The sequence below is a fragment of the Bacillus rossius genome, chromosome 1, assembly GCF_032445375.1.
Source record: "Bacillus rossius redtenbacheri isolate Brsri chromosome 1, Brsri_v3, whole genome shotgun sequence".
In the NCBI taxonomy this organism is placed as follows: Eukaryota; Metazoa; Arthropoda; class Insecta; order Phasmatodea; family Bacillidae; genus Bacillus; species Bacillus rossius.
This window is the reverse complement of record NC_086330.1, coordinates 255495865-255523855: the sequence shown is the minus strand read 5'-3', so window position 1 is coordinate 255523855 and position 27991 is coordinate 255495865. Positions and strand designations below refer to the sequence as shown.

Sequence of the window (27991 nt, the reverse complement as noted above, 5' to 3'; positions counted from 1 at the left end):
TACTAGGAATAGGCTAATATGCATAATAACAGCCAATTAAATCCAAAACAGTTACCCAAAACAGACACGTTGCTATAGATGTTTGCAATTTGCAACTACAAATTTTTTTTTTTTTATTATTTTTTTTTTGGCTGCCAATGCCACATGCTTAGCCGACTTTAAGTGTTTGTCAATGAAATCTTTTCTATCCCATGAAACTTTACAGTTGCAAAATTTGCACATCACTGTGCTATTGTCAGTACAATAAAACCCATGTTTCTGATACTGATATGCTCGTATTTAATGGAGTGGAGGAACACGGGGTTGCCACTTGAACAAACCCCAGCGCACAAATGAGAAGAAACTTAGTGTGAACTATACCCCAGATCAATTTTGAGCATAAAAACCATACACGAACACGGCTTATGTAAAAATAAGGTAATTATGCTGAAACACAAGACTTGGGTTAAAGGATACTTTAACCTTGTGTGGATCAAGTAGAAAACATTCGGCTATAAACGAAAGAAATAGAACAATGCTATCCTGAAATGCTGTGACATGTTTTTGGAGTAGATAATCACAGCGACAGACCGACAGAATGCGCTCCTGCCCTTGCCATCAGCGATGTTTATTTTGACAGCTCAAGCAATTATCTTTTCCACATCCCTTCGCAGCGTAAAAAAAAAGAGAAAAAAAAACACGCTGACAGTTTCTCACGCAGAAGGTTGAAATAAGGGAGGGAATGTGTTGAAATGTTAGTTGGATAAGGAGGGGGGGGGGGGGGGGAATTGTTTTTTACATGGTTTGTGGCTCTGGGAGGGATGAGCCTTGAAGAATTAGCAGGGGATGGGAGAGGTAAGCGTCGCGTCACTTCACGTATGACGTCAAGCCGCCAGGTGGGTAAGATAACGTGACAGCTGAGACGGCTTTTCGTGCGATAGTGGAGGCGCCGAGCTCGTCTAGACACTGCCGCTTGGCCAGTCTAGAGGGGTGGTATCTATTTTTAGACGTCTTTTGTATGCCTGGCTGCTTACAGTACAGCTCTCGCCAAGATAAACGTGAACACATAGAGCCCAACAAAGTGTAACAGACTTGTTTTTCAGCCGATTTTACTCAAATTTTCGACTTTCTCTGCTCAAATTTTTCATGTTTTCTCAAAAAACGGTCATATAAACGGAATGGACGCATCAGAGGGTCTCGCATCGGCGGGATTCTACTGTAATGGTACTTTTCGGAGATATATTCGCAGTGTAATATAGAAATGTTGTGGTTTTCGCGAATGTACTTACTTTTCGCGTTTTCATGCAAAATTCGCGATCGCGAAAAATTCCAGGCCCTAGTGATCACTTACATGTTCGTGCGAAACAACCATATTTTCTTTGCGACTTACATTGTGGTTATGTAGGGTTTGTCCTTTCTCTTTTTTACATTAACTTAATTAATTTTATAACATCAGACATCTCAGACATCGTGTGTACCCTCTTTTATCGCATAATCGTCGCACCTATATTTCAGGGCATCAAAATTTGGATAAAAAAACCTCTTGTGTAAATGTTGCGTGATGTTTTCGTTCCCACTATTAGATTCCGAGCGCTTTGTGTGGGAATTTTTTTTTTGTATAAAACTATTTATTTTAAAGTATAAATCTAATATCTATTCGGACATTACCACTTATTTAATTACGTCGTGCAAGGGGTTTCCCCCCCTTTTCTTTTTTGACCCAGCGTCTTAGCCTAATGGCCCTACCGCCCTGGGGCCCCCATGGGCATGGATGCGGATCACGCCGCATACGCAACCAGGAAGGGCGTTAGAGCTTTGGCTATACACAGGGGCTGAGGCTACCCATCCCAGCATATGTACCACCTTCGGCCCCCTACCCCACTCGGCTGACCAGAAAGTTGGATGCTCCCTTATCCCTCCGGAGTTGTCATCACTTCTGGCGCCTGCCCCGGTCTCCCGCCTCACGGTGGGACTCCTCAATCACCCAGCGAACCCGCGGTCCGGTAGAGTCCTACCCAACCTCTCCCGGCTATCCAGGTCGGTAACCGGAGCTATCTCCGTCGCTCACTACGTCAGCATGTCACAGGGCTAGGGAACCCTCGTGCTTGCCCCTAAAGCACATGGGACACCACTACCAAGTAGGAGTTCTTCCCAGCAAGAATCCTGGGCCTTAGAGGAAACCTCAGCGGGACACCATTCAAACATGATGGATTCTCCCCGTACTACTACCAACTTGGCATCGACTCGGTAGACTGTTCGCCGGTAGCTAGACCAGACTGTCACCATTCAGAGTAAAGCCACGGGGTGTCATTGTCGCCTCAGATTACCCTCCGACCCGCCGTACCTCGGCCCGGCGGATTTACAGCCAATTAAGGCCCGGATCCGCCTAAACTCGTTGGGCGACGACCGCCGTCAGCCCCAGCTAGAATGGTTGCCACAGAGCCCAGGCTGGAGGGACCTCGGGGATACCTCGGTACCTCCCCCGACTGCTGGACAAAGGAGACTCCCTGCCGAGCAGTTTACAGCCCTTTTTTAGGCCCGGTTGCCCGACACCGTAACACTATACCAAGTCCTTCCATTACCATGAGGCCTGATCCATTCACTATGGGGCCCTTTGGGGACCGATGCACCGAGGCTCGGCAGTTGAACCCCCCATAATTTAATTAACGGAAATACGAAGTTGTCTAATGGGTAAATTTTCTTTTAAAGACTTTTTAAACATTACAACCTTTATTGGTTGGTTTGCGTCTCCGCGGTGTACCACTTACAAAATTGTAGCCAGCACTAGTTGGCATCATTCATGTTTGGTTATGTTGCTTCCTATATAGAGTACGCACACGTAGTCGAATATCGATATCTCGCCGATTGCATGCAACGTGTGCTTGGTGAAGAGTCTCGTATTAATTACATTTGATGGCCCGCACTCATTTCGGTGTGTGTTTTTTCCGCATAAACATCGCACCCCTACTTTTCAAACTGGATTTTAGTATAAAATGTATGAAGATTATTCGATAAAACACGGTATTCTGCCCTATTGTCCCCTCCCATGATTATTCTCAAGAGATTTTTGAGGATAGTTTCGGTTACTTTTTGATAATTCATGGTATTGCACCCTTCGATTAGTGCAGATAATCAATAACAAGAGTTCTGTACTTTCTTTTTAAATAAAATTTTCACTTTTTTTTTTTTGACATTTTGTTTTTAAGGCTTGTATTTTAGCTATCATTTTGTGCCTGAAAACGATTGTTTGTGAGCAGAGACTATATATATATCACTATCAAATACCAACAATGTTGGCTAAAATTATTACTACATCATTTAATATTTTATTTCTGTTGCAGTTTAAATCATTTGAAAGTTTCTTGCAAATTGTGTGTGTAGGTCAAAAAATCTCGGAAATGTAATGGAACTGAAAGAATGTTAATGAAAAGTCAAGAAAAAATCTCGAAATAAACAGCAATGGTGCTAGAACTCACTAAACTTTCATTCCTGGCAACCTTTTGCAAACATGCAATTGGTTTTTTTGATATGTCACTTCAGTTAATAGTTGTACATGAATTAGGTATAAGTTGTTGAAAGCTGTCCACCGAAATGATTTGGAAAACATCTGTGAAAAGGTTTTAGCTTTCTAACAGTAGGTCTTTATCATATTATTTTTAATTTACCTTATTAATTATAATACAGGACTTTAAGTAAACAAATTTGTAAGAAAATTATATTAAAAGGTCTTTAAAAAGTTCTGAAATTGATTCACCAGGTATTAGAAACATTGCTAGCCTGTTTAGCAAAAAGCATTGCAAGCCTCCATTTGAATCATGTTTAATGTTCTAATGTTTAGATGCACTTGTTGTGGCTGGATTGAATATGTGCCTTACGTCACTTGCTGTGATTGTTCCCAGTGTGCCATCGATCCTGCGAAACAGCCGGTACCGGCGCGAACAGCGACAACTAGAGGAGGAAGAGGAGATGTGGTTCAACGATGATGATGACTTCGATGACACAGAGACGGTCGTGCCTGCCACCAATGATATTCTGGCCAAGAAGCTAGACTCTGATCTCGACTCTATAGGTAAATAGTTTGTGCTTTTATGCATATGTATATACTCATATATGTATACATATAATTTTAAAACAACTAGCAGAATAAAAAAATTTTTGTGTTGTGGAACATATGGGATCATTATATGTATTTTGGAAATTCGTCATATTTAGCTGTGGTTATTTGTGTTACCTCTGTAACCACAATTACAAAGATATATATATATAATTGTTATATTATAAATATAGTATAGATTAATATAGTATAAATTAGTACGTTGCAAATTTTTGCTGGAAAAATTTTTTATGACAAAATTTGCAAAATAGATGCAATTACTTCCTTGGTTGAATTGTCAGTACATTATACCTATGCAGACGTATGTGAAAATCCGTACATATTGACTATTTTCAATCTCAAAAAATAACTGAAAATAAATACCTTGTACAGTCATAAACAGCTAATGAAATGTTATATGCTTCACAAGAAACAACTTTCATAGTCGCAACTTCACCACTGCTTACCAAAAAATACAAAAGAAGAAGGCCTGTGCAAACTGTGCAGATATCATTTTGTTTTAAGTTCCTATGAAATGAGAATACCAAATATTATTCTAAAATTTTAATATCTAATTTGAATAATAAAAATTAGAGTAATGATATACCACTTAAATTGTTTTTTTTTTCTGCACAATAAATATGCAAGGAAAAGAAAGGTAAATATGTAGTGTAGCAGCTTCTGGGAAATCAGACAAATAATGAGTGAAGTAAAAGGTTGATTAGGGTGTCAACTACAATAGTAATAAACAAAATATTTAATGTCTCAATCAATGTGTTTTCATTGGAGCATGGCTCATACCGATTACCGATCTACTAATCAGTCCATATTGTCGTCATGCCGATCATTACAATTGGAATCATGCTCGCCAATATTTCATGCTGATCAACTACCATATTATCTGTAAATGGGTCGCCCCTGTGTATGGATTGCATCTATAGTTTTGAACTAAAAAGCTAACATTTTCATTGTAAGGGTCACCCTCAAATAAGGGTCACACCATATATTGGTCTTTAGTAGAGTTTCATACATCCAAGTGAAGTATTTATGTTCTGCCTCTTAGCTTATCATTGTGCCCTATGTCTGCTTTCTGCCTTACTTTATTACTCCGGGAGGGGGTGAGATGGCAGTCCTGTGTTCACTACACTTCTCCCTCCTAACTTTATGGCCCAACCTCCCCCCCCCCCCTCCTGTTCTTCCCTGTTCTACCAAAAAAACAGGAAAAGAAAAAGAATTCTATTTTTTATACCCATGTGTTCCTTCCTGTCTATTGTATTAATTTTTTTTTTACACGTCCTTTTTTCAAACAGTGGAAATGTGAAATGTGGCAAGTCACTCTTTATCATCATTTACGTCTATAAAAGCTAGCACACTGGATACTAGTTTTGCGTGGAAGGAAGTGGGGTGTAAAGTTTTGTAATAAAATGTTACATTGAAAGCTTGGGGATTATTACCCAAAAACAATAATGTTACGGCAATGTTGCATCATAAAAACTGGACATTACAGTGATGAGTGGGGAGGGAATCGTCAACACCGCTACATGGCCACACACACTCACAGAATCTTGCTGGTTTATTTTTATATTTTCCCCTCCTCCAGCCATCCTCTCACATCACCTACTGCCAGCCTGGCAGATGCCGGCGGCAGACAGGCTTAGCATAAGTGCCCAGTTTAATGTATACTTCACAGGCACTGTTGAAATATTTTAACTAAACAATTTATACTTACTCTGACATTATATTTCTTAACAAACACCACAAGCTATTTATACAGTAAAAGTCCGCTATAACGTAAATTTATAACGGCACCAAAAGTTTATGTTATAGCGAATTTTCGTTATAGCCAAAATTTAAAAAAAAAATAATCTTATTTTTGAGCATTTTTAAAATATATTATTTTCTTGCTTGTTTTTACTATGGAAATTCACAACAAAAGTAAAGGAAATATACATAAAAACTTACTAAGCTATATCAGCACTTGCCGACTGTGAAATATGAGACCGCGTGGCCGTGATAAGGCCGTCACGCACATCGTGGCTAAGCGCACAGCTGTTTGTTTACACGGAGACGGGCGGGCGGGGTCACGCAAGGTCATGCCGGCCGCTTTCTGTCGCTTTGACCGCAGCTGGTTTGCTGGAGACATGAGCGCTAAGCTGATGATATCGGGTGCATATTTGCGGAGTTTTGATAACTTACTAACAATATGTAAACTCAAAGATGTAGTGAAATTTATTTTAAAATTTGTCACATTATTACTCACGTTGACACCTATGAAAAATGTCAAACACAAAAAAAAAAATATTTTTAAAAAATCTCTAAGTACGTTGGACAACCATACAAATTATATAAAATAATTTTTCCGACAATTGGTCAGTAACACAAAAATAATCACTCGTACAACCCTTGGAAAATAACACAAAATTAAAAATCACTTTTTAAAAAATGAATCAATTTTTGTTTGCCTTGATTTCACTGGACTTTCGGACAAAATAAACGATTGGACCTCTTGGAAGTTCATCAAATCTTTCGTCGAGCATTTGTATGCTGATAAAAACGACTGCTTGTGTCAAAAACCTCCATCATTGACGTTTTCGACGGAACAGATACGTCACTTGGTTCGTCGTCATTATTGTCATCATCTTCAGACGCCGCTTCGTTTTGATTAGAAGAGACGAGCTCGACAAATTCCGTGTAAACAACAATGCGCATAGTGCCGTACACTGTAACTACACCGTACGCAACGCTTCCAATGCAAGTGTGAGACGAGTTATGCTCATTTACGGGCTACAGTAGGCGTGATTCTAAATAAGTAATGCTCGCAGCGGGGCCCTGTCGCCGCGAGGCAAGCTATGCTCGCAGTGGAGCTCCACCTTGTGCGGTGTTGCCAAGACGGCCACATCATGCGCGTTGTTTTCATTTGCCGGACGTGTGGAATTGTGTGAAGCTGTTTCTCATTTATTAAGGAAATTGTAGATGTTTTCTCATTGTTTTAGAGCAAAATTACAGGTGTGTAATCTATCGCTATAGCGAAAATGAGCCCACGCTGCATTCGTTATTTCCAAAAAAAATTTATCCTACGCAGCATATGCAAAACTGTCGGTGCCGATCGCAATTATCGTTATAGCGGACTTTACGTCACGTATTCGCTACAACGGACTTTCACTGTATATAAGTACATTTTTAACTAGTGATGGCCCGATATCCAAAAACCTGATACCGATACCGATTCCGATATTTCCAAATTTACCAATCCGATACACGATACCCGATATTCCGATAATAGGCCTATCTCATTTCTAACACTGATTCTATAAAATTGTGGTTCTGAAGTATTGTTAGAGACAATAATGAAAAATGTTAAATATTAATAAAACATACTTATGTGAATGTATATTATTTTTATTATTTGTACAATATTGTAAATTCACATTAAATGAAAGCTAATAATGAAATTATCATAATGGCCTACAAATAAGCTCTCTAAATTTTAGGTCTTAAAAAATTGAATTGTTTTTCAAGGCCAGATAAAGCAATATTCTGATGTAGGTATTACCCACAGTATGCAAAAAAAAACATATTGTAACTACAAGGAAACAAATTTCAGATTTTTGTGGAGAAATGTTGAGAAATCTTGCAGCTGTCCGGTATTAGTCTCTAGTGTATTAGCTTATAATGTATGAATCACGAGTCACTGCATGTACTTAGTCCAGTGTCTCAACTGTAATCTACGAAAAATACCGTCCGAAAAACATCAAACTTTTGTACCCTTTGTAAAATTTCATCACGGTAAACGACACGCTAGAAAGGAAGGTCTTCAAGTAGCAAATTTTGTGACCATTGTTCAAGTGTATCACTCCATTTATTTGTGCGAAAACACGTTAAAAATACGTGAAAAGTAATTTCAATACAACTTTGAAACGTACTGCAGAGTTTATAAAACCACACTTTTTTATTTATGTTGTTGGCAATGCACTCAATATAGCCAACATAATACCTTTGCTGCAACTTTCCCTACTTAAACATGTTTCATATTTTAGCTTTTGTAAAACTTACGTAACATCTTTGTATAGAACAGCAGTAGGCGACCATGAAACGACACGGAAAGAAAATGCCTGTTATATCAAGCAGCAACTTTATTCTTCTTCATGTTTACTTACGGCTACACCACTTATTAAATTAAACATCGTAATTATTTTTGTTTATGTTTTCAATTTATGTACACTTAGTGAACTTCGAAAATTCATCAAGCGAAAACATTTTGCGAATATCTGAAACGAATAAATATGCACTAATGACTGGGATTTGTGTACACATGGAAGAATTGTACCGTCGGGATGCATTGCAGTATCAGAAAGAAGAAATAGGCTTGAAATTGTTTCAGTGGAAAATATGCTTGGAATTACTAGGTAATATGGTGACGTGAAGAAAGATAAATTACGCCCGTGGAAAATAAGCTTGGAGTTAAGGTTAAGGTTATGTGAGAAGTATTATTGGCGAGAGCAAACATCGGATATCAAAATATCGCAAGTATTTACCGATGTCCGATATTGAAAAATGTGCCGATATTACCGATCTCCGATATTGAATATTGAATATCGGGCCATCACTATTTTTAACCACACATTTGTAAACTTAATTCAGAAATTACTTCACTATTATACCCTGCTTCAACTGTAAAAATTGCTATAAGCTCTGGTATTTCTAATAATTATACTGTTTATAAAACATTTTTTGATTTCATTTTTTTTTCTAATGCTACAGTTTTACTCTTCTTTCACTAAATTTTTGTGAAAATTTTATTTCTTTAAATATCTTAGATTCCAGTACACTCTTTTATCGCATAATTGTCGCACGCTCATAATCGTCGCACCTATATTTTTGTGCATCAAAATTTGGATTTAAAAAAAACTCTCACGGAAACGTTGCATGATGTTTTTTTCCCGCTAAAGATTTCGAGCGCTTTGTGTGGGTATTTTTTCCATATAAAACAATGTATTTTAAAGTAGAAATCTAATATTTATTTGGACATTACCACTTATTTAATTAACGGAAATACAAAGTTGTCTGATGTGTAAATTTTCTTTTAAACGTTATAACCTTTGTCTGTTCATTTACGTCGCCGTGGTGTACGACTTACAAAAATGTAGCCAGCGCTCGTTGGCATCATTCATGTTTGGTTATGTTGCTTCCCGTATAGAGCGTGCACATGTAATTGAATATCGATATCTCGCCGATTACATGCAACGTGCACTCTCTGTCGAGTGCCGAGTCAACTACATCTGATGGCCCGCACTATTTCGTGGTAAGTGTGTACTACGACGATAGTTATGTGTTCGTTCAGGCTCGCATTCGGGTCACAGGTTTTTGATTTTCTATTTAAAGTTGAAGAAAAGTTTTTTTGCATGATTTATTAATTTAAATTGTTTGGCGTGCTCTTTTATACTTCACTTTCTAAATAAACCTTTTTTTTTTTCATGAATGGGTTTTGTTTTTATCAATAACTTTAACTAACAAAAAAAAAAATTCTTCGCGGAAACGTCGCACCCCTACTTTTTAAATTTGATTTTAGTATAAAATGTGCGACGATTATGCGATAAAACACATTTAATACTGGTGGTGTGTTTGTGTATATCAGTAGCAACAAATCATATAGTAAAGTTAAAAATTATTTCAAAACTTTTAATATTACGTTAATTTAATTTTTCTAATCGCATTTGCCAATTTAATCTTTTCAAACATTGGTTTCCATGGCTGAAGTTATTTTCAAAGAAAGTATTAAGGCAAGAAACCAACATTCTTTGTGGTGTTTTGCTGGGTTTTGTAAGGATTATGGGTAGAGATGGTGATTTATAGCATTTAAAATAATAACATTTAGCATTTTTAATTTGAAATTGAGCATTTTGTAGCTTTTTTAAAAACAAGATTTAGCCAATTCTCTCATTTTACATTACTGAAGGAAAGTATATTTTTAAAAAGCATTAAATAATACACACATTAATTATTAACAACCACAGAAATAAAGATCTAGCACAACTACAAAGAAAGCCTATCTTGGCAGGTTTCCAAACAACATTTTAGCATTTTTCAATTTTTGCCTTCTTTTGGTTTTCGATCTTGCCGTTTTACCAACTTTTTTCTTCATCCGACTTCTCTGTGAATCTTTTTTTTTTTTTTGCAGCCTGATGTCCCTCAGATTTAATGTGCTTTTCAAGTACATCTTTTTTTTTCCACTCCAGATGGCGATTACATAAATTGCACATTAAAATATTTGTATCACTTTCGTAGAACTGTTCACTTTTGTATTCATTTATGCGATTGCAAATGGAAATGACGTTTCGTCCCATTTTTACCACGATAAATAACAGTATACAACACATTCACGAGTATGCACGTATTTGTAAACATACCACCTTCCACAGACTACACAAGAATGCGGCTTTCACGTGAAACACAGCCAGAAAATGGGACTTACAATTGTTAGCGCAGCGAATCAGAGATGTCGCAATATGGTGGCCTAAAAACTTGTACCTACTCTGCAAGATGACGGACAATCTTCCAGCTAGTTGTTCTTTGCTTTGTTTACAATCTCAAGGCACGGATGGCCATTCTTCATTCAATATTTATGAAAAATAGTCAATAGTTGTTGTGAATGACCTGACAATAAGATACTTGTGCTGAATACGCCATAAAATGATGGTTTCTTTTGATACTTAACTGAAACGAAATACAATCGGTAAATACGCCATAAAATGTACTTCTTCATCACGCAGGAAGGAGAAGTCACATGACCTCACCGACCAATCACACACACTCTCACACACAATTCAAATCACAAGCCAATAACAGTACACAACATAAGCACTGAAAACCATTTGCCATACATATAGACAGGGACTTCCCATTCTCCGTTCCTTCTTAATTTTATCAAAAATGTCTGACCTTGGTTTCCCACGCTCTGAAGGGATATTGTTTCTGTCCCTCTCTTGGTGGGGAATCACCGTTTCTATCTCACTCGCACTCATAGATCTCTCATACCTGTCTCTTTCTAATACATCCCACACCAAGTCCATTGTTCTAGAACATTATGTAACAGCCTGTTCTGAATAAAAACGTAACATATCACTATAGTACCATATTAAAATCAAAATAAGTAACATTCATACACACTTTTAGACAAATATAATAAGTAAACAAAGTTTAAAAACTTTCTTGAAAACCCTAATTAAGTGATTATCAGACAATTATGTAACACGTTAATGAAAGTTAAAAACAGCAATCCTTTTATACAAATTACTTGACAAAATTAAACTTATTTAGAAAAAACCTAAAAAAAAAAAAGTAGGCCAAAACAGGCAAAAATCCAGTACAATGACTTATTTGTGAACAATTACATAAAAAATAGTAATGATTTAAAATGTCTGTTAAAATACAAAGTACATTCTTAAAACACACAGCTAGTGCAACTATCAACCCTAAAATACATAAAAACTGTAAAATATTCTTATCGAGACTTTTTAAGAAATGTAACCACCCACCAACCATCGTTTACAAAACATATTAATAATGATAAATACACATTACATTTTGAGATAGTATAGTCAGACGTTAAACACAGCTTATAACATAGACTTATTAAGAAATATTTACATGCATGAAAACAGTTTAAAAGAAAAATATTTAGCTAGGAGGGAAGGGGTCTTGCAATGTTACAAAGTCTTTTTCATACTCATCAAGAAGAACAGCTTTGAATCTAGTACCAAGCATCATTGCGGTCCTATACACTTTATTCTTTTTATATTCCGAGAATCCTGACAAAACATATTGTGTCAATTGTTTTCCAAAAAACAGCTGAACCGGCACTGCTCATCAATGTTGGGATTACAGACCATGAAAATTTAGTTGCCAATGGCAGGTTGTATCACGGCTCCATGATTGCACACTGTTGTTTGAAACCGTAATCTTTAGTTATTGTGTGAGCTGGAAATCCGTTGCTATCATTTTTCTTTTACACATTGTGATTTCTTTCGCTCGAGCATGATACCAAGGGAACTTGGCTGGTTTCTGGAATGTTTCACCAAGGGTCGTTTGCTTAAAATTGTCGTTTATTTTCCGTTTCTGTGAAGGACTTCTTCAACAGAATGTTTTTCTAAGTGACGAATGAAACTTGTTGTGGAACCAGTTGGCGTCTTCAGAGAATTGAAACACGTTTTACATACTGCATCATAACTGCCATGCTTGTTGTGAAAGTTACAAATTACCAACTTCCCAAAAAACTGTGAAGACTGAGATGATGTAGCATCCATCTCAATTCTCTTCACTGAAAAAGTATTCTTTTCACAACATAAAACTCAAATTCTGCAAATTCATTATGACCTTACGAATTTTGAGTGCAAAAAAAATTCACGAATAATTGTACCATATTAAGCACAACTTCCGGTAGAGATCAATGTCCAAATGTTGGGGGGGGAAATCTACTTATTTTTGATCTGGTAGTCATTGTAGAAATGTTCCAATGAAATTTCCCTAAATTATGACAAAACTATTGTTTACATTTATGAATTGAAAAAGTTAGCAAACTTTCTGTTGCGTGTAAGTTGCAATGTTAAGAAATTAAGTGTTGCCAGCTGCTTTTCCCAAATATTTCTTAACGTAAAACGAGCATCGCCGAACATGCACGAGGATGCCATATTTTAAGGAATTTTATATGGTGCTTTGAAACTTATTTTAATAAACGACCCAATAATTTACTGTTTGTTTATGTAGAAACTGCATTTACAATTTTTTTCATGAATATTATATTAAAGTTAAAAGAGGAAAGATATAAAACTGAACTTAATTTTGGCATTCATGGCACAAAGTTTTGGTTCATGGCCGTATATTTCACAATGGCACATGGCAAAAATATAGTAGGTTATTTACAATGGCAAACTAAGCTGCAGTGACCACACACACACAGTAACATGTAATAAGCTTCATGCTATTTGATTTTAACTTTTATTGTTTCCTCTTAAACTTGTCTGATAGTTTTCAACATAGTTGCAACATAAACTGCGGGAAATACTTTTGCATTAAGCGGGAAAGTGATGGTGCAAGTAAAACAATATGAACATTTGTAAATCCAGGGTATATATAAATGAGGTTTTGCTGTATTTATGTATATACGGTAGATTATGTTACGTTATAATGTAGAGGATTACCAGGGTAGTATGACTTTAATTCCAAAATAATGAAAGAGCTGTAATTTTTTAAAGGTACATAAAATGAAAAAAAGCTTGCTCAAATTTTGAGTTTTTGAAAAGCAAAGAGCCCGAGTTCTAGTATTACAAAAAAAAAACTTTACTCAAAACTCAAATTTTGAGTACTTGCAGGTGTCTAATTTTTACATACATCTGCATATATTTAATGTAATGACAATTGAACCAAGGAAGAAATTGCATCTAGTTTGCAAATATCTTGTTAAAAAATTTTCCCCTAGAAAAATATATGTCCTAGAACTTATTTTAGCTTTTTATATATTAAGTGGTTTGCAAACACACACACACACACACAGTATAATCCAGATTTTATATTACTGCTTTCAACGTTTCCCATTATTTTCGCCATTTTATTTTGGTTCCAGTTTAACCTCATTTGACGCAATGCAGTAAATTCCTGTTGATTACAACACGCCTACAGTATGCTACCCGCAATTTACACTACGTGTTTTATTGCATAATCGTCGCATAAAGTTGTAAAAGTAGGGGTGTGATTTTTATGCAAAAAAAATAATTTTTTGTTAGGTAAAGTTATTCATTAAAACAAAACCTATTCATGGAAAATACATTTATTTAAAAAGTAGAGTATACAAAAGCACGCCAAACAATTTACATTAATAAGTCATGCGACAAAAATCTTTTATTCTGCTTTAAATAGAAAAACGAAAACCGTGACCTGAACATGATATGAAACTAACACATAAATATCATCGTAGTATACACACCAAGAAAGAGTATGGGCTATCAAATGTAGTTAACTTGGCTCTATGCAGACCGCATGCATTGCATTCAATTGGTTAGCTATCAATATCAATATTCGACAACGTGCATGTGCTCTACATGGGAATCAACATAACCAAACATTAATTATGCCAACTAGCACTGGCTATACTTTTTAACAAGCGGTACACAGTGGCGGCGAAGACAAACAGATAAAGGTTAAAACATTTTAAAACATCTTTGAAAGAAAATTTACATATCAGACAACTTCATATTTCAGATGATAATTAAATAAATAAGCGGTAATATTGATATGAATATTAGATTTCAACTTTAAAATACATTGTTTTACACAGGAAAACTACCTGCACAAAGTGTTTGGAATCTAACAACGCGACCAAAAACATAATTTAATGTTTATGCGAAAATTTTATTTCTCCGAATTTTGACGCTCAAAAATAACGGTGCGGCGATTATGCGATAGGATGCGGTATTCGTTTATGACATATATAAATTCCCATGTTTGTCATGTACATCGTACATATGAAGATAACACTTCCGTGTGAAATACCAAATCCAAAATGCTGTTGAGAACACTTCCACTGCAGCTCCTGGATTTTGCAATGCGCTCTTCCATTAGAAACAATATTGTCAGGCTGCCACCACTGGCTTAATAATGATAAACTTCAAAAGAAAATGTAAGCTCACTATGCTAGCGCTTCAGTTTATAGAAATCCTGTATGTCAATCAGTAACTTATAAAGTTAAACGGTATTCATCATAAGCATAAAAGATTATCTTTAGCTGTGAGTAATTAACCAAATTTGTATGTATTTTATCGAAGTGGCAGCATGTAAGAGATGGAAAACATTTTTAGTTTACGAAAAGCTAAACATTTTAAAGCATGAAAGTATGTACACATACTTTATGTATGCTTACCTATACTCTATACAAAATACAAATTTGGGATTTTAATGTTAATTATTATATTGAGATATGCTTCAGAAACTTAATAATTATGTGTAAATCATAATATGTTATATTTAGGTATTATACTGTAGTCTGAGCAAGAAATAACTTTTCATGCATTTCCCGCAAGTTTTTTTCTTTCCTACATTTTACAACATTTTCACATACCCCTTTTAATAGAGAAAAAAGGGGTTCTACTGTATATAGTATGTAAACATATATTTTATATTAGCTTCTTACTGTATATGAGTGAGTGTTAATTATTTTTTACAATCTAGTTTTTTGGCCTAAACTTTTATCGTCCTTTGTTCTATGCATAACATAAAACTTATATTACTGTAGTAACATTTTATTGTGGAGTCATGTGAGCTGAATTTTGCTATCTAAGAATATTACGAGGGGTGTCCAAAAAAAACCAGACTGAGAGCACGCTGCCATTCGTAAACGTAGTAGAGAGTTCTTCCACTAGATGGGGTTAGTTGATACTATCGATTTGTAGGTTAATGTTTGATCATAGTATTGTTTTTCTCTTACTGTTCTTGTGTTCCGCATGCAAAGTCGTTATATTGGATTTAAAAGAACAAAGAGTGTATTAGAAAGTTTGTTTCCTGCTTGAAAAATCGGCAATGGAAACTTAACAAATGCTTCAACAAGATTTCTAGAAGGATACTATGAGCCACATACAAGTTTTGAGTGATTTGGGCGCTTTAAATGTGGTGAGATGAGTGTTGAAGACATGCTCGTTCTGGGTGCCCTTCAACATCTCGAAATGATAAAAACATTGAAAAAATGGAGGATCTTCATTTCACAATTGATTAAATTTTAGAAGAGTCAGGAGTGAGTTGGAGCTCATGCCAGCTGATTTTGACTAAGGATTTGCAAATGAGACATGTTGCTGCTAAATTTGTTCCTCGTCTTCTCAAACAGGATCAAAAAAACATTCCATTGAATTCTAGCCAGGACTTGAAAATAGAGATTGAAAGTGATCCAAATTTTGTAGCCAAAGTCAATACAGGTGATGAGAGTTGGTGCGGATATGACCCAGAAACCAAGCAAGCGTCCAGCTAGTGGAAGACTCCCAACTCCACCAGACCAAAAAAAAACAAGACAAGTAAGGTCGAATGTTAAGACTATGATCATAGTTTTTTTTTATGTTTGTGGAATTGTGCACAGGGAATTTGTTCCCCCTGGCCAGACTGCTAACCAGCACTTTTATTTGGAAGTTTGAAGACGTTTGCGAGAGGATGTGCGGAGGAAACGCCCAGAACTTTGGTGATCATGTGACTGGTTCCTTCATCACAACAATGCCCCTGCACACACTGACTTACAAGTGAACTGCTAGTTGGCCTCTCAGGGTTGGTCTGTCGTTCCCCACCTCCATATTCGCCAGACCTAGCCGTGTGCGACTTTTTCATTTTCCAGAGAATGAAGAAAAATCTAAAAGGGAAGTGTTTTGATGATGTGGAGGTGGTAAAAACCATATAAAAGAGAATCTCATGTGCATTGTACAGTAGGTTAAATAGGTTACAAGGAAACTATGCAAAGAGAATTATTATTATAAACATTATTTCCTGAAATGTGTAAAAACCATGGATAAAAAAATCAATGAATACTTCTGTGTTTTCCATGGTATGTTTTTCGGTGAGTCAGTGACAAAAACATATCCAAACATATCCATTTTTCAGTTATGACCATTAATTTTTTTTCTCTTTACAAAACTGTTTGTTTCTTTACAAAGTAACAGAACCATTCAAACTACTAAACAATCTTTGGGGGGACATGCATATAGCATTAAGTGTTTATGATGTTTAAAGTTAATGAATTGAGCTGTACATTTTTAAAAGCAGCATCATAGGTCTGACAAGTTATTGAGATAAGTGTGTTTAAGACTTGCAAGAAACTTCATTACTTATTGGTTACTAATGTAAAATATTATTTGGCCAGGCCCACATAGAATATCTTTTTACTTTTCATATTTGTAGTAAACAAGTCTTTCAAACTATTGATTATTTAGTCCTCATATTTTATAAATTTTCAATTTTTTTATGTTTCAAAAAACAATTATGGTTTATCGTAATACTTTTGAAAGCTCTGCTTACTCTCTTCTTTATCATATTTTGTATTCTTCCATCCAAAGGCCAAATTAACATTGTTACTGGCCTAGCGGCTCATTCCTATGAATATATCCCAGGGAAATAACAAGAGTAAATGCAGATGTTATGAAGTCTTCGAACAATGGAAAGCCAAGGAAGAATGACCTTACCTTCCTAGATAGCGTTACCTACCTAATAGTGTTTACATTTGGCAACGTGGTAGCCCCCAAATACTTGGTACTTGTGTATATTAACTCAACAGGGAATACCTATGTGTAACAGAAATAAAAGTCATATGTGGGGCAGAGACTGAGATATGAGCAGTGTTATGTCGGTATTCGTACGCATATTTCCAAGATCACATAAACCCTCTTGTCCAAGTGCCGGGCCCGCCGCCATAACTGTCCTCGCAGGCCTGCCAATCTATATCCTGTCCTCTTGAATACTTAACACTACATCTCCCTTTCTTTATACTGTTTTGTGCCCACACTGTTTTCACTACTGTACGACCTGCACTATTGCACTACACCTCTACAGCTCCAGCCGTTTTGGTCTAACCACTTGTCTTCCACTCCTGGTCTTGCAAATCCCCTTACTCCTCTCTGACCCTTGTATTTCTTCCTCTGTGAACCCTCGAAAGTCTTCTTGTGGAGATCCCGGCCCTTGAAGGTCCTCTTGTGGTGAGCCCTGCGTTGGTGACTTCCGAGGAGAAGATGACTTATGCTTATCAGCCCCATCTGCTTCCTCTGCTGTTCGGGGAGTTAGTCGCTTCTCTTTTACTGCATGTGTCACTCCTGACCCTGTTGTTGATGCCTGGTATGGCCCACGCCCATGTCCTCGGATCTGCTCATCGGGCTGCCGTACTTCGATCAAGTGTTTCCTATTCGGGCGCACATTGCGGACCCCCGTTTCGACTAAATATGATCTGAACTGGTCTGCGGGCTGTAGTACCTTGCCATATCTGGCAAGGTCGGTAATCCACACGGTCACCCCTGGCTGTAATGGATTCAACTCATACACACCATGCCTTGTATCATAGTTGCGTTTTGATCTCTCTTTGATGTGCTGATCCCTTTTCCGAAATTCTTTCAGAATGCATGGGTTCCACTGTGGTTGTAGGGACGCCACGGTATGGGGTAATGTGGTCCGTAGCTTTCTCCCAAACAATAGTTCCGATGGTGAAAAGCCGGATTCCAATGGAGTGGCCCTATAAGCGAGCAACCCTAAATTTGGATCAGTTGTTTTGGACAAAATCTTCTTTGCTATTTTAACTGCACTCTCTGCTTCGCCATTTGATTGCGCATACTTTGGGCTCGATGTAATGTGCCTAAACCCATATTCCTTTGCGAACTGTTGGAATTCTTTGGCTGTAAACTGGGTACCCCCGTCTGTACGCACAGTTTGAGGTATCCCATGGCGAGCAAATATGTTCTTCACACGTGCAATTACTGCCTCTGCCGTCAGCTGATCTAATCGCACTACTTCCAGGTACCTTGAAAAATAATCCTGTAACACAAGATAGTGTGCACGGGCTAATTCAAAGATGTCCATTCCGACCAGCATCCATGGGCCACCTGGCAGTGCCGAAGGCTGTAATGGCTCAGCTCGCTGGGTCCTCTGTTGTAAACACTGTTGACAGTTTTCGACCATACTCTTGATATCTGTAGTGATACTTGGCCACCATACGGACTCCTGTGCCCGACGCCTACACTTAACTACCCCCATGTGGCCTTCATGTATTTTACTGAGCATGTCTGAACGTAAATGTCTGGGGATAAATATGCGTGAGCCTTTCATAATAAGTCCTCTACTATATGTTAACTGTCCTCTGTACTGCCAGAAGTGGGAGTGTTTGCTACTAAAGCCTTGCAATATATTATCCTTCAGAACCTGGCATTCATCATCTCTGTCCTGTGCTTCTGTGATGGTTTGAAGTGCAACGTCTGAAAATGGTGTTTCCCGTACGACTGCTTCCACAAACAACTCTTCTTCCACAATGTCAGAGGTCCCCTCACCTGGCTGATCCACAGGAGCTCTTGACAATGCATCTGGAACAAAGAACGTTTTCCCTGCAACATGTTCAATAGTGTAGTCATAACACATAAGACGCATCCTCATCCTCTGCAGCCTCGCTGTTAACTCAGTCAGTGGTGTAGAAGTCAGCAGTTGCACTAACGGTTTGTGGTCAGTCAATATTATGAACCGTGTGCCCAACACATAATTTCTGAACTTCTCGCAGGACCAGGTAAGTGCCAATGCCTCCTTTTCCACTTGAGCGTATCGTGATTCTGCCTCACTCAGACTTCGAGATGCAAATGACACTGGTTTCCATGCACCTTGTTGATATTGCTCCAATACGCTTCCTAAGCCAAAGGAAGATGCATCTGCCAAAACTCTCACTTGTGCCCCCTGTTGATAAAGAGCTAACCTGGAGAGCTGGGCTATTTCCTCCTTCAGGTTCCTCACTGCCTGCCGCTGTGGTGCGTCCCACACCCAATCTGTATCTTGACATAACAAGACTCGAAGTGGCTGAGTTTTTTCCGCAAGGTTGGGAATGAACTTCATTAAATACGTCACCATGCCCAAAAATCTTCTTACTTCTGTCACATTAGTCGGTTCTGGCATGTCACTAACAGCTTTGGTCTTGTCCGCATCAGGCCCCACCGTACCTTCTGATATGACATGACCTAGGAACTTCACAGTCTTCACTCGAAACCGACATTTAGCCTTGTTAAGGGTAACACCATGCGCCACTAATTTACCTAGTACCGCTTCCAACCGTTGGTCATGTTCTTCTGCTGTGCGGCCACAAACAAGAATGTCATCTGCCTGGTTCACCACACCTGGCATCCCCCACACCAGATGCTGCATTTGTCGCTGGTAGTGCTCCAGGCCTGATTTTATCCCAAATGGCAGCCGATTGAAATAAAACCGCCCAAATGGTGTGATAAAAGTTGTGTATGGCGCACTAGCTGGTGACAACGGGATCTGCCAGAACCCACTGGACGCATCCAAAACTGAAAACCACTTGGCATCTTGCAGTTGCGCTAGCGACTCTTCCACAGACGGTAACTGTAGCCTCTCTCTGAGTATAAATCTATTCAACTGAGTAAAATCGACACAAATCCTTACCGAACCATCCTTTTTGGGTACCACGACCATAGGTGCACACCATTCGGTTGGTTCCTCAACTGAAGTTATCACACCCTCGTGAACCATTCTGTCAAGTTCTTCTTTTACCTTGTTTCTTAAGGGAAACGGAACACGTCGTGGTGCTATGACAGCATATGGCTTAGCCCCTTCCTGCAGCTGAATGTTGTACTCCCGTCGAAACTGGCCAAGACCCTCAAAGAGTGGCAAGAATTTGTCAACACAACAGGGTTTTGACTCTGTCACCTCCTCTGCCTTCTTAACAGACATAATATCGAGCGCCTTGATTGCAGGACGGCCCAGTAACGGTACCATTTGCTCTTTGACCACAAAAATTTCTTGTGTCACTTCCTGATTTCCATAGGACAGTGTTGCCATTGTAGTACCCACCACATCAATGCTATTTTTTCCTGCCCCAAACAATTTCTTGTTCGTCGAACCCATTGTTACCTTTAGATCCCGACAGACATGCTCTCCAATTACCGTTACATCGGCCCCTGTATCAACCTTGAATGAAAGCTCTGTCCCAAATAACTTCACTTTCACATACCATGGTTGTGAGCATATTTCCAGTGCCACTTCTCCCAAGTAATACTCCCATGGACCTGATGGTGACTGCTGTGAAGATGCATGACATAGACTGTGTTCACTTTCCAACTCTTGCACTTCCCCATGAGCACAGCACCTACCATAATGCCCTACTTGTCCACAGCGATAGCATTTTGCTTTGTTAGCTGGGCACTTAGACCAATGATGATTCGGTTTGCCTCCACATTTGGAACATTTAGTGGTTATGTTGGGACTGGAACCACTTACATTACTTGTACCTGCTTTCTCTTGTTGCGCTGTCTCCTTATTCCATCTGTAACGCCGCTTAAAATCGGGTTGGCTTTTGCTGTGTTGGACTGTTTCGACCATGGCATCCTGTGCCCGAACAAGGGTTTGCTGATTTCGTACCAGTTCCGCTTGTCGAATCCGTGTGACAGCTCGTGCTGACGTTAGATCTTGGTCCATCTGGAGCGACTCCGACAGCTTATCATCCGCAACACCTATCACCAATACCGTCGTTACGAGCTCGTCCTTAAGATCCCGTAAGTTGCAAGATTCGGCCATCTTAAAAACATCGTTTATAAATACATCGGCCGGCTCACCACTCTGTTGACGCCGCTTAAAAAATTTTGCCCGTTCATAGATTATGTTTTTCTTTACCGTGAAAAACTTATCAAACCGTGACTTCACTACACTGTACTTCTTGATATCTTCCGCAGACAATGCAAATGATTCTAGCATTTCGTCCGCCTCGGAACCCATGCAATACAACAACATGTTGACTTGGCTGTCTTCCGACTTATTGCAAAGTTCCGACGCCACCCGAAAACGTTCAAAACGTTTGATCCATTTTGGCCAGTCCGCCAGCGCACGAAAATCAAAATTTTCTGGCGGAACAATGTGAAATTGCGCCGAAGTTGCCATGTTGTACACCTCCAAAACACGATGCGTGGGTCCCGGTTTTACTGGCACTTGAATGATCCGCACACGCCGACTACCATGTCGGCCCGAAGATTAACACTGCGGAAAACACTACGATTAATACCGGCGTAGGAAATACCGCTGCCACCATGTTATGTCGGTATTGGTACGCATATTTCCAAGATCACATAAACCCTCTTGTCCAAGTGCCGGGCCCGCCGCCATAACTGTCCTCGCAGGCCTGCCAATCTATATCCTGTCCTCTTGAATACTTAACACTACAAGCAGTATCACTATAAAGTAAAGTTTTAAAATCTATGATATGTAATTTAAATTAACTTGTTCCATAGAATAATATTATTTTCATTAACAAAATTTATGTTATTCCATTGCTATATGTTTTCTCTATAATTTAATGTGTATATTTTCAGGCCATTAATTTGTTTTGAAATCCTTTGTTTTAAAAAGTGACTTTTTTATTTTATTTATAAATCATAATTGCATGTTTAAAAGTGGGAATTGGTTCCATTTTAGAACATTAATAGTAAATTTTCAACTATCATCTGAAACTGGTGTGATAATAAGTCTCTATAATTGAAAGTAGAAAAGTTGTCAATAGTACGCATTAATGAAGAATTGTTATTTAGATCGTCATGTTGAATATTTATTTTGGTAATACTCTGACATCGCAGCTTTTTAGAAAGGAAAGAAAAAAAAATTCTGAAAAATGGTTTTCACACACTACACACGTTCCTACATTTACCCTGAAAGGATGGTTTCTTAATTCCTACTGGTTCGTGGAAAATAACAGTTTATAGATTACATTACACTACCTGTGTTTTCGTTCTGCCGCTGCCATTCATTGTTTACTCGTGATCGTGTATTTCTTTGTTTAGCACAACTGTAGCTAACTATGGAAAATTAATAATAACACTAATTCTTCCGTTTCATATATTGAAGTTTATCCTTGGAGCCTATATGCTTGATCCTGTGGTACATGATACTGCTGTTTTATTTCAGTATGTAGAAAGATCCTGATAGCATGATCCTTTTGGCTTGATCCTGTGGTACATGTTGCTGTTTTAGTTCAGTACGTCGGAAGATCGTGTACATTAAAAAAAAAAATTGCCATATAATAATTTATTAATATTGTGTTGAATAAAAAGGAATTTTTTCAACCTACAATGATAATTCTTAATTATTTTGCAATTTCTTTCATGTGCTGATTCTTCCAGCATACTGAATAAAAAAGCAAGCATCATGTAGCACATGATCAAGCCAACAGATCATACCATCAGGATCAAAGGATAAACTGGGATACATGAAACACCAGCCATATAAAACACAGAATATATGATGGCTGTAATCAAAGAGTTCCTTGGAAAGACTGCAAAATTCATTGTTTCAGCTACTTCAGTGCACGGCACTTATTCCTCACAGAAAATTAACGACGTTAACAATTCTATTCAAATTATTGCCTTCCATTAGATTCGTCCATTACAACGTGACTCAAAATAGTATGTAGGTACTTTAAATGCAATGTAAAAACAAAACAGTTCATAATACAATTACTTATTCTAATAAAACAACAAACATGAAATATAAGAATTAAAAATTCCTTACAATTGCAATACAGTAGTTATTTAAACAAATTTCATTAATACATCTACATTGACTAAAGTTCTAAAAAAAAAAATTCAAATTCACGTGGGTAAAAATGTCTGTGATTACGTGAATACATACTTATTGTAATGTAGGCTGTAAACTGTTATTTTTTCACAAACCAGTAGGAATTAAGAAACCTTTCTTTCAGGGTTAATTCAGGAACGTCTCAAGTATATGAAAAACATATATTTGCGGGTAAACTATGAACAGCAATGTAAGATATAACAAATTAATTTTTCACAAACTAGTAAGAATAACGAAACCATCCTGTCGGAGTAAATATAAGGACATGTATAGTTCTATGTCCAATTTTTTTCTTTCCATTCTAAAAAGCCATGATTTTCGAATATTACCTTGATTTTATATAATTATTGTGCAGCTACACGTTGAAGTGAAAATTCTAATCAGAGTGATGTGCTGAGGGATCCTTCATATTAAATTATTTCGAATCGACCGACGGAATTGAATTGCTTTCAATTATGATATCCATCATTGCTGTATTGACAAGAAATATTTTTAGAATGGACTATTTTAAATTTATAGTGGATAGTTATATCAAGAGCCACTAAGGAAACTCTATGAACTTCAGTTGTACTGTGTAAGACTGATATAAGATTGGTGATTATTTTACTACGATTAATCGTCACTTCTGGTCAGAAAACTACGACCAAACCAACTACTGCATTTCTGGAACCATCGTCTAGAGAACACTTTCAAGTCGAGCTCACATTTGTATGATAAAACAGATGAATACATACTGTATTTGTAAGTTTAATACTCCATTATCTATAAATCAAAAGGTATGTAAAGGATAATTCATGTATGAAAATGTTTATGTATTTGTCAACTATTAGCATCCTGACCTCAAATTCTTATAGTAAATGTGTGAATTATTACATTTGAATTCTTATTTTCTATATATTTTTATCTTGCCACTATTTTACACAAGATCTTTATGTGTTACTATCTCAGTAAACACCTAGGGGATACCATAGTTGATAGGAGTCTCATTATTTTGTTAGCTCTTTGATCTTACTAGCTGAGATATTTATGCCTTTACTGACTCCATAAAATAAATATTGTTATGAACGTGAGCAGGGCCGCGGCGCGTGCAGGTTCGGAGCTGGCTGGCGGCCCCACACTGCCACTGACGTCACGTGGCCACCGCACGCCTGGTAGATTACAAGGGTCGTCGCTTCCCCCCTCCTTCCCTCCGCTCCCCTAGCAACGCTCTGCCTTTGTGGCGTTATCTGACACCTTTCAGCTGGGGAGTTCCGCGAGCTACCGACGCATCTCGAAAATTCTGTCATCTGGTTGGTGCGGAATGACGCGACTGGCCCCAGCCACGCTCGCGACTTCTAGAAGTGGCGCCTGGGCCAATATAAGCCAGGATGCCGGCCTCCGAGAAGCAGTTGAGTTGAGTTGAGTTAGGAGTGGAGTTGATCCGGGCGATAGTGCCGCGGATGTGGCGGAGTTTCGGGGCGATAGTCCAGACGATAGTGTCGCGGGAGTGTCGGAGTTCCTCGGCGAGTGGAGTTGAGTTCTCGGCAATAATTGGGTGGCGAGAGGCCGCGGGTGCGGCGAGAGTCCCGAGCAAAGTTCCAAGCGAAGCCTCGGCGAAGGGAAGTGCGACGGCAGTGGCGGAGTGCGGCGACGGAGGTCAACGAGGGGTGCTGCGGCGAGAGTTGCGCCAAAGGTGCGGCCCAGCAAGGTGTGCGGTGTGTAAAAACCGAGTGACTGGGGAATAAACATTTTTTAAGTGTATTTGATTACTAGGCATTTTTTGAAGATTATTTGTAGTGATCTAAATATTGGCAATCAATAAAACTCTGTAGTAAAATCTTTGTTTGGGCTATCCATTTACGAACCCAGTAGTTCTCCCACGACGACGATTATTTATTATTTTAAATAGTCGTAACAATATGTTGTAAATATTGTGCTATAATCATTGTAATATATTATATAGGTTATGGTTATGATATACACCAATCCATCACTTAGCTCATCTTCAGATTGCACGAATTTGTTTAGAGCGATGTTAATTTTACTGCCCCAGTCTTGAATAGCACTTCTGTTAATTTCAGTTAGTACAAAATCACCATAGGCAAAAAAAAAAGACGGTCATGATGCCACGAAGTCTGCTTCAACTCGGTCAAAAACAGTTGTACCGTGGCATAGTTAGCCATACGAGGGAGGAAGAGATGCCTGCGCAGGTCTGACTACACCATCGGCTGTTGTACAAACATCAGTTATGGCAAGTTCAGTTTCGACTATGGAGTGTAAACGAATTAATATTTTTACATCCGCGCGTATACCGCCATGCCATACCGTTGTCGCCCGGCCTCAGACCGGGCTGTGATGAACTTCAGTCTAGCCAGCACGTACAAACACAAGCAACGTCTGCCCATTTGTCTGCCAGTAATTACATGCACAAGCACCTGCAGTTGGTATCATAGTGGAATCATGGCTTCCAAGTAAAAGCATAATCCATCGTGTTTAAGTATTTGAGACAAAACTAGAAGTATTACGGTGTGCAGAATGTAATGAAGGACATACTTATGTTAGTCGCACTTTAGTTTCAAGCAAGTCAACTGTGCGCACAATTGTACAAAATAAGGACTCTATAAGTCTGATGCTGTTAGTTGTACTATTGGGAATATATTTGACATTAGATACCGGAACAGAAATTAACAAATAATTCACATGGAAAAGGTTGTTAAATGAATTGTGCAAAGAAAAATAATCAAGGGCCTGACAGGATTAATGTGAACCAAGCTGTGATAACATGAATAAGTACTTTAATTTTTGAAAAATTAAAATGTAAATATCCGGACAGTTATATCGGTTTCACTGCCAGTAAAGGATGGTTTGGAAAGTTGGTGAAAAGGTAAGCGACGTGAGTGGAAGGTAACGCCCGGGCGGGAAGTCAACCAGTCGACTGATGATATCTATCTCCCATTACACGGTGTTATATTTGTCATATATTCGATGGTAGGCTTATAAAGATAAATGGTGTGACATATTTACCATTGAGTGTTATTTTACGCATTTATATTAGGTAAAGAATATTTTCCTACACATTTTGGAACACATTAAGTTAATTAGCCTTGCTATTTATGAAGACCAATGCTTCAGAATACACAATTTTGGATAACACAAACATTTTTAGAAATGCATTAGTCGTGCTAAGTGAGGGATTGGTGTAGTAAAGACAGGTACAAAATAAATTAGGATACTGGTTTTGATTTTGTAGGTAAATTTAAATATCATTGCAAAGGATATTGTCATTTTGTTTTGAACTGTACCAAGTTAGTTTTATTGTTCAGTGTCACTTTTCTATGGTCCCAATCTTTTAAGCATAATTTAGAGGGAATTATAGAATTTCAAAATCAAAATGATATAGCTTTCGGTAAGATTTTATTTCAATCTTGGCATAATTTGTACCTTGCTGTATCAACATACTCCAATTTTAGCACTGATGTCCGTGAATATTTTTCAAAAACTTAATACATGTCTTTTTGAGTTAGTTAATGAAGTTTAGAAGTTATTATATTGAATTACTTATGTGAGTTTAGAACAAGGTCTTATTAAAGTATTTATACCACTAGCGTAGACAACCGCAGTTACCCAGCAGTGGGACGTACCCCATGCCGTGAAGCAGTGGTAACAAAGCTCAAAGCTGGTTAGTGAAAAGAACCCTATCAAAATTAATGTAAAAAGAAGTTAAAGATTAGGACATAATTTCGGCATGAGAGGGTGAGAGAGAAAGGCACTCAATATCACACGCAAAACTTACTAAATGACATCACCTTAGTTTTTAGCCAGGCTCAATAGCGACCTGCTGGTGAGCAAATGACACCCATATACTGAGGTGTAGTAAGGTACAGTGAGATGACTTTCATAGTGGTATATGAAGGTGCTCATACTAGAGCGGTACTACCACTTCTTTTGTGCGGTATTGCAGTGATGGTACGAATGCTGCATGAATAGTCAACCAAATGCACCGCCTTCGATGAACGATCACGTGCTCTGTAGAAGCCACCATGTTTCACATTACTGTATCGCTTTGTACGGTTCGCATCTGCCACCTTGGTGTTTGCACATGAGCGATATAGTGCAGTGTCAGTATCGCTACCGCGCCAGTGTGTGGGGACCCTAATTCCAGTCGTAGCCCGCAGAACTAGCTTGGCAAAACGACCATGCCAGCAGGTACGAAGAGGTAGGGTTCACCAGGTTCGGTTGTGGAAGGGAAGGGCGATCGGTAAGTGGTCTGTACATATGAGGGTTGTCCTTGCACATGTGTAATGGAGGACAGGACACAAATAGCCAGTTTAAAAAAATCATTAGATTTTATGGTTTAATTTTTAGGTTTTTCTTTAATTTTTTTTTTATAAAAGGAGAGTTCAGTGTTGTTTTTATTTATACATTGTATTTATTTATGAAGATAGTATATTATTTTTAAAAAATATATTAAATTAATATTTGTCAATACAGTAGAAATATTTTATAATGTTTTTCAAGGAGACATAAGGAAAAAACATCAACAGAAAAATGTTATAAGCAGGAAATATCAATGTAGCAATTGTCAGTGTTTGAACT

General features: G+C 37.9%; 1 protein-coding gene across 3 annotated transcripts in view; it reads left to right on the top strand.

The window, feature by feature from the left end:
• The window catches only part of LOC134527491 (serine/threonine-protein phosphatase 4 regulatory subunit 3), a 269007-nt gene that overhangs the window by 212574 nt on the left and 28442 nt on the right, over positions 1–27991 (top strand). For all 3 annotated transcript variants that reach the window (XM_063360215.1, XM_063360213.1, XM_063360214.1), the window contains exon 16: positions 3879–4048. In XM_063360215.1, the coding sequence (XP_063216285.1) occupies positions 3879–4048 (170 nt within the window). The remainder of the gene's footprint in view (positions 1–3878; positions 4049–27991) is intronic.